General features: G+C 39.6%; 1 protein-coding gene across 2 annotated transcripts in view; it reads right to left on the reverse strand.

Moving 5' to 3' along the window:
- NRDC (nardilysin convertase) overlaps positions 1-16,966 on the reverse strand; it is a 92,016-nt gene extending 75,050 nt beyond the window's left edge. Inside the window, exon 1 of one of the 2 annotated variants that reach the window (XM_065891738.1) lies at positions 16,468-16,966. In XM_065891738.1, the coding sequence (XP_065747810.1) occupies positions 16,468-16,811 (344 nt within the window). In that variant the 5' untranslated portion in view covers positions 16,812-16,966. The remainder of the gene's footprint in view (positions 1-16,467) is intronic. The other variant, XM_065891747.1, reaches the window with a different exon arrangement.
- Positions 16,967-25,059: the final 8,093 nt, after the last annotated feature.

The raw sequence follows: 25,059 nt of genomic DNA on the forward strand, positions 1-25,059 counted from the left end.
TTCCATATACAGAGAGAAAACCATTAGCGACTCAGGTTCTATCTTAAATTGCTATTTTTAGACCTAGACTATGCTAAATCATTATAGGTCAAAAAAGGGTACTTGGGGGGCTAACTTTGTAATTATATAACTCGTCATTACCTCCCCCCAAACCATGCAGTCTCAATTATTCATGTGTGTGTGTGTGTGTGTGTGTGTGTAAATTTTTGGAGGGGTAGGGCTCTACTAAGATGTCTAAGAAAACCTCTCTCCCTCTAGCTTATTCAACTTGTCTACCTTTATTTGATTTCATCCTCACACTGCTCCTGTACTGACTATAAAGACTGAAGTAGGGAATTCCCTGGCAGTTCAGTGGTTAAGACTCGGTGTTTGGGCTTCCCTGGTGGCGCAGTGGTTGAGAGTCTGCCTGCCGATGCAGGGGACACGGGTTTGTGCCCCGATCTGGGAAGATCCCACATGCCGCGGAGCGGCTAGGCCCGTGAGCCATGGCCACTGAGCCTGCGCATCCAGAGCCTGTGCTCCACAACGGGAGAGGCCACAACAGTGAGAGGCCCGCATACCGCAAAAAAAAAAAAAAAAAAAAAGACTCGGTGTTTTCACTGCCGGGCGCAAGTTGGGGAACTAAGATCCCACAGACTGCAATGGCATGGACAAAAAAAAAAAAAAAGACTGAAGTATATTTTTCAAACCAAGCCCAAGAATCAAGAATGTGGCATTATTTTCTTTATAATAAAGTATCCACCCACTCATTTTTATTTGTTCCTTAATTAAATGAACCAACCTTTTGTGAAGCCACTTTCAGTCACTAAAATTACTGCAGTTAAGAGCTCATGTATTTAAATCCAAAAATACTTGAGACCATATAGTGGGGGGCAGGGGACGGGTAGTGACAAGTTACATAATTACAAAGTACCGTCTTTTAACCTAAAAAGATTTAGTACTCTCTTTCTAGACCTGGAATTAACAATTTAAGGCTAGAGCCTTAGTCATTAACTACTGTATAGTACATTTGAAACTTTAGACATCTTTGCAGTTTAAAGCTGCAGACCTGGTTTAAGAAGTCCATAAAAGCATTAGTTGTTATGCTCACCAAACCATTAAAAATTAAATCCCTGTCCAGTTTTGCCTATAATTCTAGGCCAGTTGCAAATCTCAAGTTAAAACAGTCCACATAGTAAAGCTGATATGGCCTGCCTGAGTCAGGTAAAGCCTTCTCACCCAAGCTGCATTAGTTTAAAGCTAACCATACAACTTGTTTAAAAAAAGAAGAAAAAGATGGGGACTTTCCTGGTGGTGCAGTGGTTAAGAATCCACCTGCCAATGCAGGGGACATGGGTTCGATCCCTGGTCCAGGAAGATCCCACATGCCCCAGAGCAACTAAGCCCGTGTGCCACAACTACTGAGCCTGCGCTCTAGAGGCCACGAGCCACAAGTACTGAAGCCCGTGCACCTAGAGCCCATGCTCCACAATAAGAGAAGCCACCGCAATGAGAAGCCCGCGCACCACAAGGAAGAGTAGCCCCTGCTTGCCGCAACTAGAGAAAGCCTGCGCACAGCAGCCAAAGGTAAAATTTTTAAAAAGAAGAAGAAAAAGAAACAAAAACTTACTGCATGGTACAATATAGTTCTTGCAAATAACCAAGATCAAAAAAATCCACATGCTTCTCTGCTTGTTAAAACATAACAGCAAGCTACCCCATTTAAGACTCACCAGAAGGCCTTTTTGTTCCCTAATGGCAGTCCTTCCCTATTTCTCAAGGTTCCTCATCTATGGATCAGTTATTAGGTTATTAGGTGTAATTGATCATTTTAATAATGGCCCCCACAGTGACCTGGTCAATCTTCCCAAGAGTTGGAGTCTATTTCTCCCCACCCCTTGAATCTGGGCTAGCTTTGTAAACTTTGCCCTATAATTTGTCGTGAAGTCCTAGAGCCTAGGCCTCAAGATGCCCTGCAGCTTCTGCCTTCACTCTCTGGGGACTCAGCTGCCATGTCAAGAAGTTTAAGCTAAACTATGAATGAGGATATATTATGTGCAGAGAGAAAGCCTACCTTCTAGCTGTCGCCACCAAGGCCTTAGACATGTGATTGAAGCCATCTTAGACCCTCTAGCTCCAACCAACCCACAAAATGAATATAGCCACAAAAATGAGCCCAGGTAAGAAGAAAAAAAAATTGCCTGGTCATCCCACAGAATTGTAAAAAAATAATAAATCATTGTTGCTTTGCGCCACTTAAATTTTGAGGTGGACTATTACACAGCAACGCTAATACATTAGAAGGACTCAAATGACTGAACAAGTCCACTTCCTGGTATATACCCAAATGAGTTTAAAGCAGGGACTAGAAGAGTATTTGTAAGCCAGTGTTCACAGCAGCATTATTCACAATAGCTAAAAGGAGGAATCACCTCAAAAGTCTATCAACAGATGAGTAAACAAAATGTGATATATACATACAGGGGGGAATATTATTCAGTCTTAAAAAAGACGGAAATTCTAACACATGCCACAACATGGATGAATTTTGAAGATATGCTAAATGAAATAAAGCAGATACATAGGGACAAACATGGTATAATTCAACTTACATGAGGTTCCTAGAATAGTCAAATTCACAAATAGATAGTAGAATGGCAGCTGCCAGGGACTGGGAGGAGGAGGAAATGGGGAGTTATTATTTCATGGGTGCAGAGTTTCATCATTTTAAGATGAAAAAGTTCTAGAGATGGATGATAGTGATGGTTGCACAGCAATGTGAATATACTTAACGCCACTGAACAGTACACTTAAAAATGGTTAAAATGGTAAATTCTGTTATGTGCAGTTTACCACAATTTTAAAAAAGCACGTCTCTTCCCCACTTGATTTCAGAATCAGACAAGAAAAAGAGAGGGAACAGAAAAATTGAGAGCAAAATGTCAGCTTTATCCTTGATATAAAGTTAGGTTGGAGAACACAGCTCAAGAGCGGTTTGGAAATGACTTGCTAACGCTCTCTGAATTGAAGTTATCCACGAGAACTGAAATATTTCCCCCCAAAAGGCAGAGCTAGTCGTGCACTCAGTCTACTGCACTGGCTAAGAATATGCCAAAATACTGGCTGTCTGCAGGCTGGAATGAAAAGAGAGATGAAAAGGTTAGAGTGAGCATGCCCACGGTCATTCTACTGCACTCACTAATCAAATAAGCCACTCCTGTGAAGGGGAAGAAGAGGTAGAGAAAGAGGCTAACAGTGTTACCATAGTAAAGTCCCTCTCATTGAAACAGTGTTCCTATATTATATAGTAGCTTCAAAAGAAAACAGAGGGGAAAAATTAGGGAAAAAATTCAAGAAAAATTTCCTGGGACTGAAGAATTTATATTCTAAACTGATTGAGGAATGAAGATACAAGATAACAGTTGAATTGATGGATTTATTGATGTGTTTGACCATAGTTAGAGGAGTTTTAAAGCTCTGGCAGAGAACTAGGGTAGAATTCATGTTAGATCACAAAGAGCACTAAACAAAAATAATAGTAATAAGGCATCTTAGACATGATGCACAAGCAACAATAAAAATAATCATAAAAATTTAGAACTTTTGTGCTTCAAAGGACACCATCAAGAGAAAATTTTTGCAAATCATTTATCTAAGAAGACCTATATCTAGAATATATAAAGAATTATTACTACTCAATTAAAAAAAGTAAAGTTGGACAAAGGATTTAAACAGATACTTGTGCAAAGAAGATACACATAGTATAAGACGATGACAGATGACTAGTAAACACACAACAAGATGTTTAACATCATCAGCCACCAGGGAAATGCAAATGACAATGAGATACCACTTTATACCCTCTAGGATGGCTATAATCAAAAAGACAGATAGTAGCAAATGTTGGTGAGAATGTAGAGAAATTGGAACTCTCACACGCTGCTGGAAGGAAAGTAAAATGGTACAATCACTTTGGGAAAGTCTGAAAGATCCTCAAATGGTTAAATGGCTTCCATATGATCCAGCAATTCTATTCCTATTTATTATATACTTGAAATAAATGAAAACCTACATCCATGCAAAACTTATACATAAATGTTCATAGCAGCATTATTCATAATAGCCAAAAAGCATCCATCAACTACTGAATGGATAAATAAAATATATCCATACCATGGATTAGTCAGCAATAAAAGAAATGAAGTACTGGTACATGCTACAATATGGATGAACCCTGAAAACATTAAGTGAAAGTAGTCAATCACAAAAGATGACATATTATACGATTCCACTTATACGATTCCACTTATATGTCCAGAATAGACAGAGGCACAGAAAGTAGAGAGACATCTAGAAAGTAGATCTAGAGAGACAGACAGGGATTAGAGAGACAGAAAATAGATTATCATTTGCCTAGGGCTTGTACAGGTTGGACCACTGGGGAGGGCTGACAAGGGGTGTGGGGTTTCTTTCTGAGGTAATGAAAATGTTCTAAAATTGTGGTAATGAATGCACAACTCTGTAAATATACTAAAAGCTAAGGAGTTGCACACTTTAAATGGGTGAATTGTATGGTATGTGAATTATATCTAAATAAAGCTGTCTTTAAAAATAAGGCAGTTTTTAATACTAGAGACAACAAAGTTGCTCAAGAAAGAAGATGTAATCAATAGTAGACTACATGTTTCAGTATGAACAATGAGCTATAAATACTGATACTGGTTTATCAAAAAAAATTGGGATGTATTTTAGAACAGGAAGTGGGATGTTACATCTAAATTTCATCTTCAGTAAAGACCTATTAATTAAAAATTAATAAGTTACTACTTTTAGCAACAAAATCAATCAGATTAAAGATTTATATCAAGTAAAATAAATGGAAACAGCAAGAAATCAAACTTTTTAGTCCACAGACACGAAAATTATTTGACAAACCCTCTCTGCAAATAAAATATGAATTTTTAGGCCATGACATAATGAAAAAGAAATTTACAAAATAAAACATAATAAAGATCCCTGAAAAAAGATTCATTCATATATGAAAACTTAACATATGACAGAGTTGGCAATATAGGAAAAAAGATATACCAGGAATTACCAAACTATGGCTTACAGCTTTCAAACTAAGAATGGTTTTTACTTTTTTAAGTGGTTGGAAAAATTCCAACAAAAGATTAATATTTCATGATACATGAAATTATCTGAAATTCAAATTTCAGTGTCCATAAACAAAGTTTTATTGGAACACAGCCACACTCATTCATTTACTTATTGTCTATGGCTGCTTTTGAGTCACAATGGCAGAATGGAGTAGTTGTGAGAGCACACGCAGCATTTTCACTGCTGCTCGACAACCTAAAAACTGCAGCAACGCATTTATAACTGAACAGCATTTCAAGTGTCACATGTACTGTAACTTTTTCTTTGAAACAATAGCACATATCTATCATGTCCAAATAAGGAAAGGGGAAAGTTGAATTCAAATGTCACACTTTCAATGTGGATTTTGTTAATAAATTCCCATCTTAAAAAAATTTTTTAAATAAATAAATTCCTATCTTTAGCAGTCATTTGCTCTTGTAGACTTTATAATCATTAGTTCTGTTAATTTTTGTCAATAATAGAAGCTGAGGGACTTCCATGGTGGCGCAGTGGTTAAGAATCTGGCTGCCAATGCAGGGGACACGGGTTCTGAGCCCTGGTCCAGGAAGATCCCACATGCCATGGGGCAGTTAAGCCCATGTGCCACAACTACTGAGCCTGTGTTCTAGAGCCGGTGTGCCGCAACTACTGAGCCCACGCACCGAGAGCCCGTGCTCTGTGACAAGAGAAGCCACCGCAATGAGAAGCCTGTGCACCTCAACAAAGAGTGACCCCCACTCGCCACAACCAGAGAAAGTCCACACGCAGCAAAGAAGACCCAACGCAGCCAAAAATAAATAAATAAATTTATTTTTTTTAAAAAAAGAAATAGCTGAATATTTTTTTGGCTGCTCTGTACAGCTTTCAGAATCTTAGTTCCCAACCAGGGATCGAACCCAGAACCGTGGCAGTGAAAGCACAAGTCCTAACCACTGGACTGCCAGGAAATTCCCAGAAACTGAATATTTTTAATTTCCTTTACTCTAGAGTAAGCAGTTTGATGGCTTAGCAATAGGAACCTTTTATTGCGATGTTTTGAGCTCAGAGTAAAAACTTAAACTTTTTTGAAGAACAGCCTTCAGCCACTGTCAAATACCAGATGGCTCTGGAAGTTAGCTTTTGCTGTGGACTTCATGTTTCTTAATGATTTCAACCCAAAATTACCAAACAGTGCCTATACGCAAAACTTATGTTTCAAAAACAACTAATGTTATCTGAATTACAAGCAATGGCAAGCGACTTTATACTTTTCCTGTGCTGTTAAAAGTTAAAACAAGAAGCCCTATCTCCATTCCCATACAAATTTGCCACAGATATGTTTTCCAAGCAAACTACGGTTCCAGCAGTGTTTTTCAGAAGGTGGTGCAATCACAAAGGAAATTTCCTTATTTCAAAGTCCTTTTAACTGTGCAATTGAGGAGCTTCCACCTAATTTTCAATCAGAAATGATTAATCTACAATGTAATGGCAAAAATATCAGAGAAGAAACTAAACGGCAAAAATATCAGAGAAGAAACTAATAGAATTCTATAAATGACTTCCAAGCAATGAATATGCTCAAATAAAATCAAATGCTCGTAGACTAATATCAGTATTTGGTAGTACCTGTCTGTGTGAAAACACATTTTCAAAGATGAAATATGTAAACTCTCATTACAAATCAGTATTAACAGATGACACATTTGCAATCAACTTTAAAGACAGGGAACATTAACTTTGAACCCCCCCAAAAGCAAAATGCTATCCCTCCCAAAAAGAATTCCACCTCTTCTCACTAGTAGACCTGTATTACTAAATAAAGTACTACTATTGTATTTTGAACTTAATAAAAATTTTATTAAAAATTTGCAGAGGGCTTCCCTGGTGGCGCAGTGGTTGAGAGTCCGCCTGCCAATGCAGGGGACACGGGTTCGTGCCCCGGTCCGGGAAGATCCCACATGCCGCGGAGCGGCCCGTGAGCCATGGCCGCTGAGCCTGCGCGTCCAGAGCCTGTGCTCCGCGACGGGAGAGGCCACGGCAGTGAGAGGCCCGCGTACCGCAAAAAAAAAAAAAAAAAAAAAAAATTTGCAGAGGGAATTCCCTGGTGGTCCAGTGGTTAGGGCTCAACACTTTCACTGTGGTGGACTGAGTTCAATCCCTGGTCAGGGAACTAAGATCTCGCAAGCTGCACAGCATGGCCAAGAAAAAAAGAAATTTTTTTTTTTTAATTTGCAGAAATTTGTTTTCTTTCTTGTTATATAGGTACCTACATAATATCCTTAATTTTGCCTCTTGACTGACAAAGTCTAAAATATTTATTATCTAGCCCTTTACAAAAAAAATTTGGTGACCTCTGGGATATAGACTTTTCAAAAAGTGTGCTTGGACAACTGGCTGCCCATATTTTTAAAGAACAATAATAAAATTAGATCCTTACGCAAGTGTAAAAAGCAAAACAAACTTCTAGAAGGAAATAAGATGAAAAAGCACAAACCATAAATAAAAAGATGAATAAATCTGATTAAATTTTAAGACTTTATAAACAAAGGGTAATGAAAAGCTATATAGACTTAGAGAATATATTTGCAACTCATATAATCAAAAATGGATTATTTAAAATATGTAAAGAATTCTTACAAGTCAATTTAAAAGAGGGGGAATAAAAAAACCCAACAGAAAAATGGGCGGTTCATAAAAGGAGAATCCAAATGGCCAGGAAACATGAAATAATGTTTGATTTTATTAGTAATAAGGGAAATTGCAAATAAAAAAATTTTTAAGAGAAAAATATTTCCCACAGATCAAGTTCTCAATAATTTTTTTTAAAATCTAACAATATCAGGTATTGGTAATAATATATAGAAGCAGGAACTCTGGAACAAATGTAAATAGTACAACTAATTAGAAGAGTACTTTGGCAACATCTATAGTAAGGTTAAAAATTAGTCATTTCACTTATAGGTATATAAATAAAGTCTAAAATGTGTACTCAAAGGGTCATGTATAAAAATGTACACTAGGGCTTCCCTGGTGGCGCAGTGGTTGAGAGTCCGCTTGCCGATGCAGGGGACACGAGTTCGTGCCCCGGTCTGGGAAGATCCCACATGCCGTGGAGCGGCTGGGCCCGTGAGCCATGGCCGCTGAGCCTGAGCGTCCGGAGCCTGTGCTCCGCAACGGGAGAGGCCACAACAGTGAGAGGTCCGCATACCGCAAAAAAAAAAAAAAAAAAAAAAAAAAAATGTTCACTGAAGCACTGGAAATAACCTAAATATACAACAATCGAGAAAAGATAAATTGTGGCATAATCAGAAAACAAAATACAACAGAAAATTGGGAATAATCTAAATGACCAGTGGTAGGAAAACAAATAAATAATGATATATTCACACAAGATATTAAACAGCATGTAACACAAATAACTAGTATTACACTTATCAGCATGAACAAACCTCAAAAGCAATGTTAAACCAAAAAAAAAAAAGGTTATGAGACATCTAATGTGATATAATTTCTATTTATATGTCTTAAAACATGTGAAAGCAATAATTATACTGTTTATAGATAAATGCAAATTTAATAAAAAATATAAAAATATACATAGGAATGGTATATATATATAAAATTCAGATAATGGTTAAGACTGGAAAAAGAGGATAGGGAATGCAATAGGAGGGGGCAATATCCAAAGAGCTTCAAGTGTATCTATATGGTTTTATTCCTTAAAAAAAATTTTAATCTGAAATAAAAACAAGAAATAAAATGATTTTAAAAAAGATTTAAAAATTTTAATCTGAAATAAAAACAAGAAAAAAAATGATTTTAAAAAAGGAAGACTGCAAAACATATCCTTATATATCCATCAGGCCAGAGAAGAAAAGGATGAAGGGGTCAGAGATGGAAGCAAGACTATGAGAAAGGCACCATTCTAGGCACTAGAGATATAGGGATGAACAAAACAAAGTCCTTGCTCTCATGAACAAGTAAATATATAGTATATCAAATAGTAAATAAGTGCTATGAAGAAAAATAAAACAGTAAGAAAGAGCATAGGGGTGGGGAACCTAAGTAAAATTGTTATTCAATACAGGGTGCTATTTAAAGCCACAACACAGGGAGCAAAAGCAGACAGGTAAGAGAAGTCCAAGAACTGAGCCCAGGCGCTCCAAAATTTAGAGATAAGGAGAAAGGAGATAAGGAGAAACCTTGCAAATGAGGCAGAAAGAGAACTAAGAACAGTGTTGACCTGGAACTGAAAAAAAGCATTTCCAGAAGGAAAGAACGATCAACTGTGTCATAAGATACTGAAAGGTCAAGTAAGATAAGAACTTGAGAACTGACCAATTGTAAAAGTTATTGGTGATCTTGAAAATAGCTATTTTGGTAAAGCAAAGTGGCAAAAGCCCACTCTGAGTTCAAGAAATAATGGGAGTAGATGAACTGCAAATTTTGAATACAGACAACTCTTCTAACAAGCTTTGCTATCAAGGAAATAGAGAAATTTGAGTAGCTGGAAGGGCATAGGTCCAAAGGGATCTGAGCAAAGAAATGCTTTTCCCCAGAAGATAGGAACAATTATAGCATATTAGTATGCTCATGGGAATGATCCAGTAAAAAGGGGAAATTGATGATGCAGGATGGACGGGGAACAACCGGTGAAATAATTAGTGGCTGGGATCAATAAAGAGGGGATGGGATCTATTGCACAAGTGGAAAGATGGGTATTAGGTGTATAGACAGTTGATTTATTAATAACAGAAAAGAAGACATACAAAGATTCAAAGAAACAAAATCCCTCTCTACAAAAATTTCAGCATAATAGAGGGGAAAGACAAACCAGTACTTACAAAAATATGAAATAGCTTGAAAAAACTTGCTACAGGGGCACACAAGAGTGTAAATAGCTCACATATAGGAGGGGAAGATTGAAAGAAGAGAAGTAAAGGGTTCACAGAGAAGGTAACGTTTTACCAGAGTACAGCATGTGCCAAGAAAAGTAGCACAAAACTGCATAACAGAATGTGAAGCTGGAAAGTTAAGAATCAAAAAATGGAGGGACTTAGACCTTATCTGTCGTGGTTAAGAATTTTGCTTAGACGGAACCAAATGAGAGAACACAATTCATTTATACTCCAGTTAGTGCTCAGTACCTGCTCAGTAATGTATTTTCATAGAATAGCATTTAGGCTATCATGTAATAAGAGCACTATCTAATAGGATTACTGTAAAGATTAAATGAGATAATCTATGTAAACTCCATAGAATAGCACTTAATACCTAGTAAGCACTCAACAAATACCAGTTATTATTAGGAGAACAAAGACCATTGTTGTTGGTGGTAATAGAAATATAAATTCTCTGTCTTCAGAGGACCAAGTGAACTTTCCAAACTACAATCTACTTCCAACCTTTCTGCAAACAGTTTAATTCTGGTCCATGTAACTAAGCCCACCATCTCCACCACAAAAAAAGAAAAAATAATACACACACACACACACACACACACACTAGAAAAGGACTATAATATACTCAGTTTCCTATGACTTGGACAGGCTTAATGACTGACTTCATTCTAGGAACCAGTATGAAAATAAGACCTATGTCAGAGTGAAAGTCCCAGAACAAACCATCTTCTTATCTGCCAGTTCTCCCAAGTAAAGAATATCCTAGAAACAGACCAGATCACCAGGTTACCCTACATATCTACCAAACCCATTATGATAGGGTCTACACCCAAAGGATTCAGTTGAGAATAAACAGGCTTCTAAGGTAAAGAAAAATTTGATAATCTAAACATCCTATAAAATGCTAATGATTAAATTATGGTATATCTACACCATGGACTTCTAAGTGGACAAAATATATTGAAAAACACTTAATAAGAAAATGTTCACAACATTGTTAAAGATAGTATTATACCATTTCAAAATTATAAATTACAACTGCATAGCAAAAAGGAATAAACGTTACCAGTGGTTAATGCCAGGTGGAATGATTATAGGGAATTTAAATTTTTTCTTGTTATCTAAATTTCCTACAAGGACCAAATAATACTTTTGTTTATTGATCAATATTTTTTAATTACTAAAAAGTAAACAACTCAAGTCAAATCTCTCCTTTTCTCTAGAGAAACAAGCTTACTTAATATCACTTCTAATCATTTCTCTACATATCTAAACACAGTAAATTACATTTTAGGTAAACATATAATGGGAGGTGTTGTTTTCTGGGTTTTCTTTATAAAAATGGAATTATACAATATATTGTGGTTTGCAACTGGCTTTTTTCATTCAATAGTAAATGGGACACCTCTCCATATCAATATATAAAACCATCTATCTATTTTAAACACTTTATTTTTTTTAATAAATTTATTTATTTATTTATTTTTGGCTGCATTGGGTCTTTGTTGCTGCGCGCAGGCTTTCTTTTTAGTAGCAGCGAACGGGGGCTACCCTTCATTGCGGTGTGCAGGCCTCTCATTAAGGTGGCTTCTCTTGCTGCCGAGCACAGGCTCTAGGTGTGCGGGCTTCAGTAGTTGTGGCACGTGGGCTCAGTAGTTGTGCCTCACGGGCTCTAGAGCACAGGCTCAGTAGTTGTGGCACATAGGCTTAGTTGCTCCACGGCATGTGGGATCTTCCCAGACCAGGGTTCGAACCCGTGTCCCCTACAATGGCAGGCAGATTCTTAACCACTGCACTACCAGGGAAGCCCCTCTATCTAGTCTTATAGTTACATATTATTTTCATTGTAGAATGGTATAATAATAATCTTTAGCCAACCAATGGACGATAAAGTTGTTGCCAACTTTTTGCTATTACAGTGCTGCAAATATCATTTAATTGTGAACATATTAAAACAATAACAGCTAACATTTGAATGCTTATTACGTGCCAACTACCACAAGCTTCTATATGAATTAAATATACTACAATATCACCATTCATATTATTATTTATATAATTTATATTTTTTTCTCTGTAACCTGCCTATTCATACTTGTTTTCTCTCAAAAATCAAGTAATTATTTTTTAAAACTGGCCAGGATACAAATTTGATCTAAAAAGTTCCTAGCAGAATATCCCCAAGAGTTCCATGAAAATGCCTGGCATATGGGCACTCATGCATTTAGACATTCTACAAATACTATTTGAGAACTATGACATGCTGTGAGTGAGCAAAACAGAGTTGAACTCCAGATTCATAGGTTTTTAGCCTAGCAAACATTTGTTAAATTAACTTAATAAGAGGAAAGAAAAGAAAAGTGAAGAGAGGAACACATCAATTACAGAAAGAATAGTACCATATACATCAGCACACACCATTCAATACACAATTATTGGGTTGGCCAAAACATTCATTTCAGTAAGATGGCTCTAGTAGCGCTTAGTTGTGTTTAACCTCATTCAAAACAATTTCATTAGTGTTTTGTTACAGCTGTCACATCAGCGTGCATTTTAAAAAAACATCAAAATTGGTGAATTTTTGTGTAGCCATTTTAATATTGAAGATGGAAGAAAAAAAGCAACATTTTCGGCATATTATGCTTTATTATTCCAAGAAAGGTAAAAACGCAACTGAAATGCAAAAAAAGATTTGTGCAGTGTATGGAGAAGGTGCTGTGACTAATCAAACGTGTCAAAAGTGGTTTGAGAAGTTTCATGCTGGAGATTTCTCCCTGGACGATGCTCCACTGTCGGGTAGACCAGTTCAAGTTGATAGCGATCAAATTGAGACATTGAGAACAATCAATGTTATACCACCTGGGAGACAGTCAACATACTCAAAATATCCAAATCAAGCGCAAAAATCATTTGCAGCAGCTTGGTTATGTTAATCGCTTTGATGTTTGGTTTCCACATAGGTTAAGCAAAAAAAAAACCCTTGACCACATTTCCGCATGCAGTTCACTACTTCATTACGTTTTTAAAACAAATTGTGATAGGTGATAAAAAGTGGATGCTGTACAATAATGTGGAAAGGAACAGAATGGGGCAAGGGAAATGAACCACCACCAACCACACCAAAGGCCGGTCTTCATCCAAAGAAGGTGATGTTGTGTATATGGTGGAATTGGAAGGTAGTCCCCTATTATGAGCTCCTTCCGGAAAACCAAACAATTAATTCCAACAAGTACTGCTCCCAATTAGACCAACTGAAAGCAGCACACCACAAAAAGCGTCCAGAATTAGTCAACAGAAAACTTATAATCTTCCATCAGGATAACGTAAGACCACATGTTTCTTTGATGATCAGGCAAAAACTGTTACAGCTTAGCTGGGAAGTTCTGATTCAACAGACACCGCACATTCGGATTTCCATTTATTTCGGTCTTTACATAATTCTATTAATGGAAAAAATTTCAATTCCCTGGAAGACTGTAAAACGCAACTGGAACAGTTCTTTGCTCAAAAAGATAAAAAGTTTTGGGAAGATGCAATTATGAAGTTGCATGAAAAATGGCAGAAGGTAGTGGAACAAAACGGTGAATACATTGCTCAATAAAGTTCTTGGTGAAAATGAAAAATATGTCTTTTATTTTTACTTAAAAACTGAAAGAACTTTTTGGCCAATCCAATATAATTACCCCTTAAAACAGTCTTGCCACATCTCGTGGGTCTAAGCTACTATCTTCACATTAATCTTAAAACACTGCTTTATTTACATCATTTTCATGCTCAAGAACTCATAACTTCTCTCTTAGTATTTCTCAAATATACTTCACCCATTCTCTACACTATCTATTTCAAAGCTTCACTTGCTAAAGGCTTCCCTTCTGTTTCCCACTCCTTCCCGTACAACTTCTTAGAGGACCACTTAAGTTGACCTCAATGCCTACTTTACAGGAAAAAAAGTCCCTAATCCTTCCAGAAGAGAAGGAAATCAACACTTACCAAGCTACAGATCACTAAAAAAAGCAGAATGGATGTCCTGGAGGTATGATTAACATTTCCAAAAGCTTAAAACAAATTACATATAGAGAAGTAAAATTCCACAGGCTATTTTAATAAATGCAGACTGGTAAACAAGTATTTTGAGGTGTTATTTTCAACAAAATATTCTTTTAATCAGGTCCGCCTCTGGTACTTATTCACACATTCAAAAGATAAATAATTATAATACAATGGATGTGTACTGTAATGGACCATGTATAAAGTCCTACTGAAATACAGTCAAAGGAGGGATCAGTTCTGCCTGGAAACGCTTCACAGAGATAACATCTGAGCAGGTCCTAGAAGGATAATTCAGCTCTCTGGGCTGCAGATGCCTCATGTCTACTTCTGGTTACAAAATTCAGAGAATTTAACTTTAAGATGGTTAAATCTTTAAAATTCATCTAATATCCAGGTTTTCCACCTTTATTTTAAAGTAACAAAATCTTTCCTTTAAGAGTCTAATTGAAAACGTTGGTATATAAAACAGATAAAAGTGGACCTGCTCTTTTGAAAGGAGAGGAAGTTATTGGAAAACACTGCTATTCTTAATCAACACCCTTCACTTTAAAATAAGAAAACTGAGACACTAAGGACAATGATCTGGCAAAAGACCACAAAAATGTAGAAATGCAACAATTACTCAGACAATACTTTTTAAGCATTATCTCCCCTTTCAAGTCTTTTCTAACTTTCTCCCCAGGCAGAGTTTATACCACTCCTTACTTTATTCCTTGCTATACCCAGCACATACTTCTATTATAGTTTCTATAAAACTTTAGTGCTCTAGTTATACCTTTTTTATGTGTCTGTGTCCCTCTACTACATTGGAAGCTCCCTGAAGGCAGGGACTGTCTTAATCATCTTTGTATGCTCAGTACCCAGAATAAAATATCATTTATTAAATTATATTCAACCAAGTTTCAGAAAAGATTTAAGATAGCTCTCAGCGCTTAGCACACAGTAAGACTTGGTAAGTATTTTTCAAATGAATATGCCAAAAATGAGGTCATTAAATGAAACAATACATCAAAGGTAGTTAGAACAGTATCTGACACATAGTGTACATTCTATAAACATTACCTGTTATTATGTAACTTTATATAGGCAGAAAAAAAACTGAAGCTGTTATTTAATCTGGACAGCAAAAACTAAATAACTTTTATCAAGGTTTCAACTTGCTCATTTACATTATTACTACTATAACCACATCTTTGATGAGAAAGAGAGAAAACTTAGCCGCTCATTCATAAAGATCTTCAGCCTGGGAAGAACAGTACAAAGAGTTGTGTACTGTTAATCTCTAGATGTGGAGTGAAAGAAGAATTTAGGCCTGTCTTCAATTTAGGGCTAAAACACTTCCTTCTAGACCTTAGTTTCAGTCACCTGTCTTTTGCTGGTGGTGGGGAGTGAAAAAGATTAAGGCTAAGGTTCTTTCCTGCTCTAACAATGTAGGGGCATACAACAAATTTAACCTAGAATCCTTCAGCTTTCAACTCAGTAAGAACTTTATAAAAATCAGTAAATTGTGCAGGGCATTTGGTGTCAGATGGACAGGGTTCAAACCAGCTCTGTTATTATTCAGCTGTATAATTCTGAACAAGAAGCAGACTCTCTGGATCTCAATTTCCTCAGCCTTTAAAATGAAGTTAGACAATATGCTCTCTCCTTAAAATACATTACAGTCATGACGTTCTATGGAATAAGTTACCTGTGAAGATAATATTTAGGTGGGGACTGAGCCACCAGTTATCAGAGATGTTTAGAGGATTATGGCATAAACCAAAAGTTGAGAATTTCAGGATTAGAAGAAACCTTACAAGTCTTCTATGACTCAGTTGAGATTCAAGTCCTCTCTAACACATTCTTGGAAGAGTTCACCCAACCATTCTAGCAATGAGAAACAACCCATGGAAATAAGTCACTTCATCACAGGCCAACTCTGATGTCTAAATTCTTTTACTGAAACCACACGATCCTCTAGTAACTTCCACCCATTAGTTTTACCCCTCTTTCAACTACAGGCACCTCAAGTATTTGTGGATAGTGATGATATGCCCCTTAATATCCTCTCCAAAATTAAAATCCTCAGCCCCTTCACCCTTTCCTCATAACAGAATACCAAGACTCCCTGACCATCCAGCCTGCCATCCTCAGGAAAACCTCCACTCTTGCTTTAGCGAATGTCATAACTACTCGAACAACCCTTCCCGTTCTGACATCCTGATTCCTGGTTGGACCCAAGATCTGCCCCTCGTCGAGCTGACACCACACAGATGCCCCTAACTGCCCTTGCCACTTCCATCCAAGGAAGCTTCTGGGGTGGGAAGTGTGCCCCTGGTTGCTCCTTCGGAAGATTAGGAGACGAGAAGGGACCACAGCGGGAACAGAGAGGCCGCCCCCTGCTCTCCTCCCCGGTCCAAGCCTCCTCCCTCACCGGTATTGCTTGGGATCGCTGGGAGACTTGACGATCTCGGGGTCTCCGACATTACTGACAGGCCCCCTCCGTCCCTCCTCCTCAGATTCATCGGCTCCCAGACGAGCAACCCGGCCGCTCTCGTCCAAATCCTGTCCATTGGGCTGCAGGTCAGGGTAGCTGCAGGTGGACTTCGCCTTGTTCCTTCCAGGCATGGTCAGAATAGGAAAAGGTCTGGCAGCCGCCGAGTCTTCGCACCGACCCCGCGCTTCTATTCTCCACAGCGCCGCGAGCTCCCGCCCGGCCTCACACCACAACTTCCTCCTGGTGGCACCGACTGCAGCAACCGTGACTCTCCTCAGCATTCACCACCAAGCCGGAGCAAGTGGCATCCCGCTCGCCAAGACCCACCTCCTGCTCCAGCTGCTCCTCCTCCTCAGCGTTCCAGAGGCGGTAGCGGCCGGTGGTGGTGCTGCCGCAGCCGGCGGGGGGACAGGCCTGAACCCCTCCCCCAATCCGGTCTCCCTCACGCCAACTTCCCTCATCCCCACGCCCTCCTGGCCGTCGATGACGCAATTGATTCTAGCCAATAATAAGGCAAGACACCAGTCACGCGCACGTAATCAACCAATGGGAACAGGGAATAAAAAGAACCAACGAGCGCGGGCCGAATTCTCGGAGCACCCAGCGAGCTCTTCGAAACCAGTGGTGGGCGGGGCGAGGAAGAAGAGGCGGAGAGAGTGGCGCGGAGGACGACGGGAGAAGGGCGCTAGAAAGGTTGCGCAGAGTTTATGACCGAAGCGGGAAGGTGGTTTGAGGAAGTGGTTGAATACCGCTTCGGGGCTCAGAGGAAAATATTCCCCTGATGAGAAAACCGATAGGCGAGTGGAGAAAATTAATTCCCAAGCCTTTTTTTTTTCCCCATATTTTGCTCATCCTGCCCCTCAAACCTGGGGTGGAGACTGTGGCCGTGACTCAGCACGTAAAAAGCAGAACGCCGGAAGTATTTTTCTGCCGCCGGATGGAAGCTGCGCTTGAGTGGAGCTGAGCTGAACGCTAAAAGCAGCAGTTTTGATTCTCCGCCTTGTGGCCTGCTAGACCTTCGTGCTGTTCGCCCTCAGGGCCTAAGAAAGTTTAAGAGACAGGTGTAGATGTGTTCAGTCTTGCACGTGAAAAGATTTTTTAGCTCCTCCTTAGACTGGAGTCCACAGCCTCAAGTTAGTCAACTTTTATTGAGCAGCCACCTCGTGTCAGGCTGCTACCCTCAAGTCCTTTTTCCCAAAGTTTTTTCTGCTTTCAGTGGCCTTTGGTGGGCAAAATGTGATTGAAACAGACATACTTGAAAATAAAAAGCAGCTGACATACAGTATGTCTTATTAACCATGGGATGAGGGTTCCTAGCACATAACAGGAGTAAATATGAATGAGTGAATGGAGAAACACTTGAAGAAAGGAGATTTATTGTTGATCGTTATAAGTCTTTAAATTTTTCTAGGCCTCCCCAACTCCAGACACAGGGGATACAATCATGAACAAAACAAAAAAACTTGTCTTCTTGGAGCTTGCATTCAAAGGGGAAAAAACACAATAAAAACAGATTTTTTTTTAAGTGTAAGCTATGACAATGAATAACGCAGGATAGGAGAGGAGAGTAAGGAGCTGGGAAGGAGAAATGCAACGATTCAGGCAGGAGGTGAAACCTGAACTAGGGCAGCAGATGAGATAAATTCACTGAAAAATTATCGTTCAAATATCCCAGTTTGTTTTCAAGAACCTATCAATTTTTAAACTAAGCAATTCCACTAGATTGCCCTCCTTCAGAGCAGTGTATTTTCTTTATTACCAGTCCCTAACATAGCTTCCCAGCGCATTGTAAAACAGTAATGTTTGTTGTTGAATAAATACCTGAAGTGACATAACTATTCTGGTTTTTTTTTTTAACTCTCCAAAGCAATAACACATTACAAGTAATGATTCCCAAAATTGGGTTCACCTCTTGATGGGTGTCTAGCCAAAAGACACAACTAAGCCAAAGATTGGGAGAAGGAAGGATTAATTACCTGCAGCAAGTAAGGAAAATACTGGGGATCTTTCCTAAAGCAGTGTCTCCCTGAACAGCAAAACTGGGGAAGTCTTAAGCTAAGGGAACATGCATATTCATGAAGGGATTTGGGTGGTGTATGCATACACATGCAGGGGCTTGGCAAATTCAACAGTGAATTGGGGCAAAGTTTGACAAAGTCCGACCTTTAGTAGATTGAAGTCATAAGGGTCAGAAAAGGTCAACATGATCATTCCTTAGATTCCTACCAGTCTGAGGTCTTAGCATGTAGTTAACATTCTCCAACAGGGTGTAGGAGGTTAGTTCCTGTAGAACAACTCCAAGATATGTATCAGATTAATACTCAGTCCCTTGAGGAGGAACTAGCACTCTTTTATCACTGAACTATTGTTTCTTGACCTTTTCGTCTGTTCCTGCATTCCTTTGTTCCCTTAAGATCATTAATTACTGAGACCTGCTCAAGGGCAAGCATTGTGGCCAGGCTTAGATCACAAAATGGCTTAATCCAAAATGGCTTCTCTTGTGTCAAAAAAACTATATCTGGTTCTTTTCCTCTGAGGACTCCCTACCCTATCTACTTACCGTAAGGAATCTTCGAATTCAGCCAACAATTGGTATTTTCTGAGTAGAAACAAAGAGAGGCCACATCCTAAAGTGTGACCGTCAGTTTTTCCCTTTATAAAGAGGCCTCTGAATCTTACAGGTCACCAGACTATTGAAATAGGGCTTCCCTGGTGGCGCAGTGGTTAAGAATCTGCTTGCCAATACAAGGGACACAGGTTCAAGCCCTGGCCCAGGAAGATCCCACGTGCCACGGAGCAGCTAAGCCTGTGGCTACAACTACAGAGCCTGAGCTCTAGAGCCTGCAAGCCACAACTACTGAGCCCACGTGCCACAACTACTGAAGCCTGCATGCCTAGAGCCTGTGCTCCGCAACAAGAGAAGCCACGACAATGAGAAGCCCGCACACCGCAAGGAAGAGTAGCGCCTGCTCACCGCAACTAGAGAAAGCCCGTGCACAGCAATGAAGACCCAACACAGCCAAAAATAAATAAATTTATAAAAAAAGGAATATAACAGCACTCTGTAATTAGGCATTCATTTATTCATTCAACCAACAAATTTAGCGCCTAACATGTGCCAGACACTGGGAATAGAGTAATGGATAAGAAAATTTCCTGTTCTCTTGGAGCTTACAAGCAAACTAGTTGGAGAGATATTAAACACGCATGCAAATTTTTAGATTTATCATTGTGAATAGTTTTTGAAAGAGGGACCTAGTTTGGTCAGAGAGTTTCTCTAACGAGACAGTTAGGCATCCATTTGGAAAATGTATAAGAATTGGTATAGGAATGTATAGGAATAGACTTGTTCAAAAGCTCTGAGAAAGCAAGTCTAATATGGCTAAACTATAGTAATCTGGGAGCAAAGGAGAAGTGAGTCAGTGGTCAAGATTATACAGAACCTTCCTAAGAGTAAAAAGAAGTCATTGCCTTGTCTATTTTGTGTGTAGCTGGATTCCTAGCTTCTAGAATAGTGTCTGGCATATTAAAGGTACTCAGTAAATAATGGTTGAACAAATAAAACAGGAAGACATTATCACAGGTGTTTTCCAAGTAGATCACTCTGGCTGATGTGTGAAAAATAGTTTGGGGATCAGGTGGGGGGAGGCCAAGACAAAGAAAGAAGAGAGAGAGCACTTAGGCGGGTATTAAGGTGATATAGACACTAGAAAATGATGGCTCGGATTTGAGGAGTAATAGAGATACATGTACACAGATATGTCATATATTCAGGAGGTAGAATTGACTGGTTTGGGGTAGTAACTGATTCAATGTGGAAGAATGAAGAAGGGAGAGGTGTCACTCCCTTGTGTCTAGTTTTCTGGGTGAACAGATGATGGTGCCAGTATCTCAGTAAACAAGACATTTTGAAAGAGGAGCAGGTTTGGGAGGAGAAAAGCCTAAGCTCAGTTTTGGATATGTTATGTTTGAGTCATTTGTGAACCATCCAAAAGGAGGGTCAGGTCTGGAGCTCAGAAGAGAGGCCTAAATTGGAGATGTCAATTTGACATTTATGGGCTTCTAGGTGGTAATAAGCCTTTTGAATAAAATCACCTACGCTCATTGTGAAGAGAAAAAGGCTCAGGAACCAAGCTTTGAGAAGCTTATAGAAGAGGAAGAACTCCCAAAAGAGACTGAGAAGGAACTACCAGAATGGTAAGAGGAAAACCATAAGAATGTAATATCACAGGAAAATTTTCTCTTTGATGCTTGGCCCAATACAATTCTGACCCCATAGCAGATGTCAAAAGTGTCAGATTAGATGTGTAAAATGTGAGAACTAGCAAGGGATCACAGGAGTACTTTAATCTGGCCTCTTCAGCTATAAAGAGAAATACCTATCCAGAGAGGTGAAGCTCACAAGTAACCCGTGGCACAGCCAGGACTCCCAAACCAGGAGTGTTATTTTCCCGTTTTAAATAATTTAGAAATTTGCCATCTTCCATTTGAGTATTCATAATTATTGTGAAGAATATTCCTCAGAGAAAACAGATAAATTAAGCTATTGCCATTTTACAGGAAACTGAGATATTTGAAGGTTAAAAAGATCTTAAGAGCCCCAAGAAAGATAAGAAGCACAGACTATAACTTTTAGCCTTATTTCTCCAGGCTCTCCTAGAGTGTTTAAGTGCTTTTTTCTAATGTGGCCTCTCCCGTTGCAGAGCACAGGCTCCGGACGTGCAGGCTCAGTGGCCATGGCTCACGGGCCCAGCCGCTCCACAGCATGTGGGATCTTCCCGGACCGGGGGACATACCCATATCCCCTGCAGCGGCAGGCGGACTCTCAACCACTGCGCCACCAGGGAAGCCCACTCCTTCCCATTTTTACCTTAAGGATTTCTCTCCCGGGAATTCCCTGGTGGTCCAGTGATTACGACTCCACGCTCTCATTGCTGAGGGCCTGGGTTCGATTCCTGGTCTGAACCCTGATCGGGGAACTAAAATCTCACAAACTGTGTGGTGCAGCCAACTGTCCTGTCAGGTCTGGTGACCCTTCTCTCCCTATTTTTTTCTGATGAGGTCAGAAATCATGAAAATTAAGCACATCTCATTTTTATGTTTGATGCCTGCTTCAGAAAGTTATTTTAGTCAATGCAATGGCTGTCTGCCTCCCAGAGGGACAAATCTGCACCTTACTCCTAAACATTCAAAGGTAAATTGTTTTATTCACCCCATTACCCACCTTTATAGTTGAGATTCAGGATAATCAGAAATGTGGAATATTGTTTCTAGGGTGAGTAGATTGGGAGTGCTGTGAGCCTCAAACCTAAAGTTATCTATCTTACTTTAGTGTCTAAAATTCCCCCATTAGTGATTCATTGTCCTCTTTAGAACTCCTCTTAAATGCCAATAATATCCTTGAAAGGAGTAAAAAACTAGCACCATTTTGTGAACGGATTTGCTTTTATTTCCCCCTTTTTGAAGCACACTGTGGGCAACTTGAGATCACCATGAACCCAGGTGATAAAGAGGTTGCTAAATGTGAGAGGAAAGGCACGGAAAGAGGAGGTGGGTAACAAGAGAAATACTATTTACTTTACAATTCTGTCCTGGGCCCATGCTCTAAGCAATTATACTTTTGGAGCTCTAGTTATTAGTGTCCTGCCCACTGATGGCTCTCCACATTTGGTAGCTTTGTATCTAGGTCAAGAAGTAGGCATGTTCTTATGGAGTCTTCTGTTGTGAGACTAAATGTGTGCACAACATACCAAAGAATTTGTGTGATGATAAAAATAGTTTTCTATTGTACTATAAGCATACTTCTAGAAAGAATTTAGTGTTCAAACGTCAAAATAAATTGAGTGACTTTAAAAAATACTTTATGTCAAGTGAAAGTTATTCTATCACAAATCCAGCCAAGAGCTCCTCAACTCTCATCTCAAGATACAGATTTTGGGCATAGGAGGAAGGCCAGGGAGATCAGGAGAGGCCCTCCCAGACCAGAGGAGCAAGAGAGGAGAGGAGGGCATTTGCCCCACCCATTTGAGCCCAGGAAGCCTTCTGGGCTCCCAGGTGAGGTCCCCTGCCCTCTGAGACCAGGGGTGGGGGACACGCCTGGGCCCCTTCTGTTCCTTGAGCCTAAGCCCCACCCCCCACAGCCCCCAGGGCCTTTTCCAGCCCTGTGGGTCCTGAGCATTGGCCCCGCCCACTGCCCAAACCTCATCCTTGCTTAGGCCCCACCCTCCACAGCCAAGGCCTTTTCCCCCCACCTTTTTTCTTCTTTTTCCCTCCTCCTCTTTTTTACTACTGTGGTACTGATGTACCTTCCGGTTGTTGATTCATATATTTTAATTAATTAATTAGTTTATTTATGTATGTATATATGTATGTATGGCTACATTGGGTCTTCATTGCTGCTCATGGGCTTTCTCCAGTTCCAGTGAGCAGGGTCCACTCTTCGTTGCAGCACGTGGGCTTCTCATTGCGGTGGCTTCTCTTGTTGTGGAACACAGGCTCTAGGCGCGTGGGCTTCGGTACTTGTGGCACACAGGCTCAGTAGTTGTGGCTCATGGGCTCTAGAGCACAGGCTCAGTAGTTGTGGCACACAGGCCCAGCCACTCCATGGCATGTGGGATCTTCCCGCACCAGGGCTCAAACCCATGTGCCCTGCACTGGCAGGCGGATTCTTAACCACTGCGTCACCAGGGAAGCCCCATCTATATTTTTATTTTTATATTCTTTCTAACATATCTGTTAGTTTCATAGTCTAATTTTATTTTTTACTTTGTTATTGTTCTTTTTTTTTGGCCACCCCATGCGGCTTGCAGGATCTTGGTTCATGAGCCCAGGGTCAGGCCAAAGCTCCTGTGGTGGGAGCTCTGAGTCCAAACCACTGGACTAGCAGAGAACCTCAGACCCCAGGGAATATTTATCAGAGTGAAGTCTCACAGAGTTCCTCATCTCAGCACCAAGACCCAGCTGTACCCAATAGACTACAAACTCCAGTGTTGGAAGCCTCAGGCCAAACAACCAGTAAGACGGGAACACAATCCCACTCATAAAAAAAAAAAAAAAAAAAATTAGATGGCAAAAAAATATGTCACAGATGAAGGAGCAAGATAGAAACCTACAAGACCAAATAAATGAAAAGGAAATAGGCAGTCTACCTGAAAAAGAGTTCAGAGTAATGATAGTAAAGATGATCCCGAATCTTGGAAAGCGAATGGAGGCACGGATTGAGAAAATACAAGAAATGTTTAACAAAGATCTAGAAAAACTAAAGAACAAACAAACAGAGATGAACAACACAATAACTGAAATGAAAAATACACTAGAAGGAATCAATATCAGAATAACTGAGGCAGAAGAACGAATAAGTGAGCTAGAAGACAGAATGGTGGAAATAGCTGCTGAGGAGCAGAATAAAGAAAAAAGAATGAAAAGAATTGCAGACAATCTCAGAGACTTCTGGGACAACACTAAATGCACTAACATTCAAATTATAGGGGTCCCAGAAGAAGAAGAGTAAAAGAAAGGGTCTGAGAAGATATTTGAAGAGATTATAGTTGAAAACTTCCCTAACATGGGAAAGGAAATAGTCACCCAAGTCCAGGAAGCACAGAGAATCCCATACAGGATAAAACACACCAAGACACATATTAATCAAACCAACACAAATTAAATTCAAAGAAGAAATATTAAAAGCAGCAAGGGAAAAACAAAAAAAAACATACAAAGGAGGGCTTCCCTGGTGGCGTAGTGGTTGAGAGTCCGCCTGCCTATGCAGGAGACAAGGGTTCGTGCCCCGGTCCGGGAAGATCCCACATGCCGCGGAGCGGCTAGGCCCGTGAGCCATGGCCGCTGAGCCTGCACGTCCAGAGCCTGTGCTCTGCAATGGAAGAGGCCACAACAGCGAGAGGCCTGCGCAAAAACAAAACAAAAACAAAAACATACAAAGGAATCCCCACAAGGTTATCAGCTGATTTTTCAGTGGAAACTCTGCATGCCAGAAGGGAGTGGCAGGACATATTTAAAATGATAAAAGAGGAAAACCTACAACCAAGATTACTCTACCAGCAAGGATCTCATTCAGATTCGATGGAGAAGACAAGAGCTTTTCAGACAAGCAAAACTGAAGAGAATTCACCACCACCAAACCAGCTTTAAAGCAAATGCTAAAGAAGCTTCTCTAAGAGGAAACACAAGAGAAGAAAAAGACCCACAAAAACAATTAAGAAAATAGTAATAGGAACATACATATCGATAATAACCTGGAATGTAAATGGATTAAATGCCCCAACCAAAAAGCACAGACTGGATGAATGGATATAAAAACAAGACCCATATATATGCTGTCTAAAAAAGACCCACTTCAGACCTAGGGACACATACAGACTGAAAGTGAGGGGATGGAAAAAGATATTCCATGCAAATGGAAATCAAAAGAAAGCTGGAGTAGCAAAACTTGTATCAGATAAAATAGACTTTAAAATAAAGACTGTTACAAGAGATAAGGAGGGACACTACATAATGATCAAAGGATCAATC

This window comes from Phocoena phocoena, chromosome 1, assembly GCF_963924675.1.
Source record: "Phocoena phocoena chromosome 1, mPhoPho1.1, whole genome shotgun sequence".
NCBI lineage: Eukaryota > Metazoa > Chordata > Mammalia > Artiodactyla > Phocoenidae > Phocoena > Phocoena phocoena.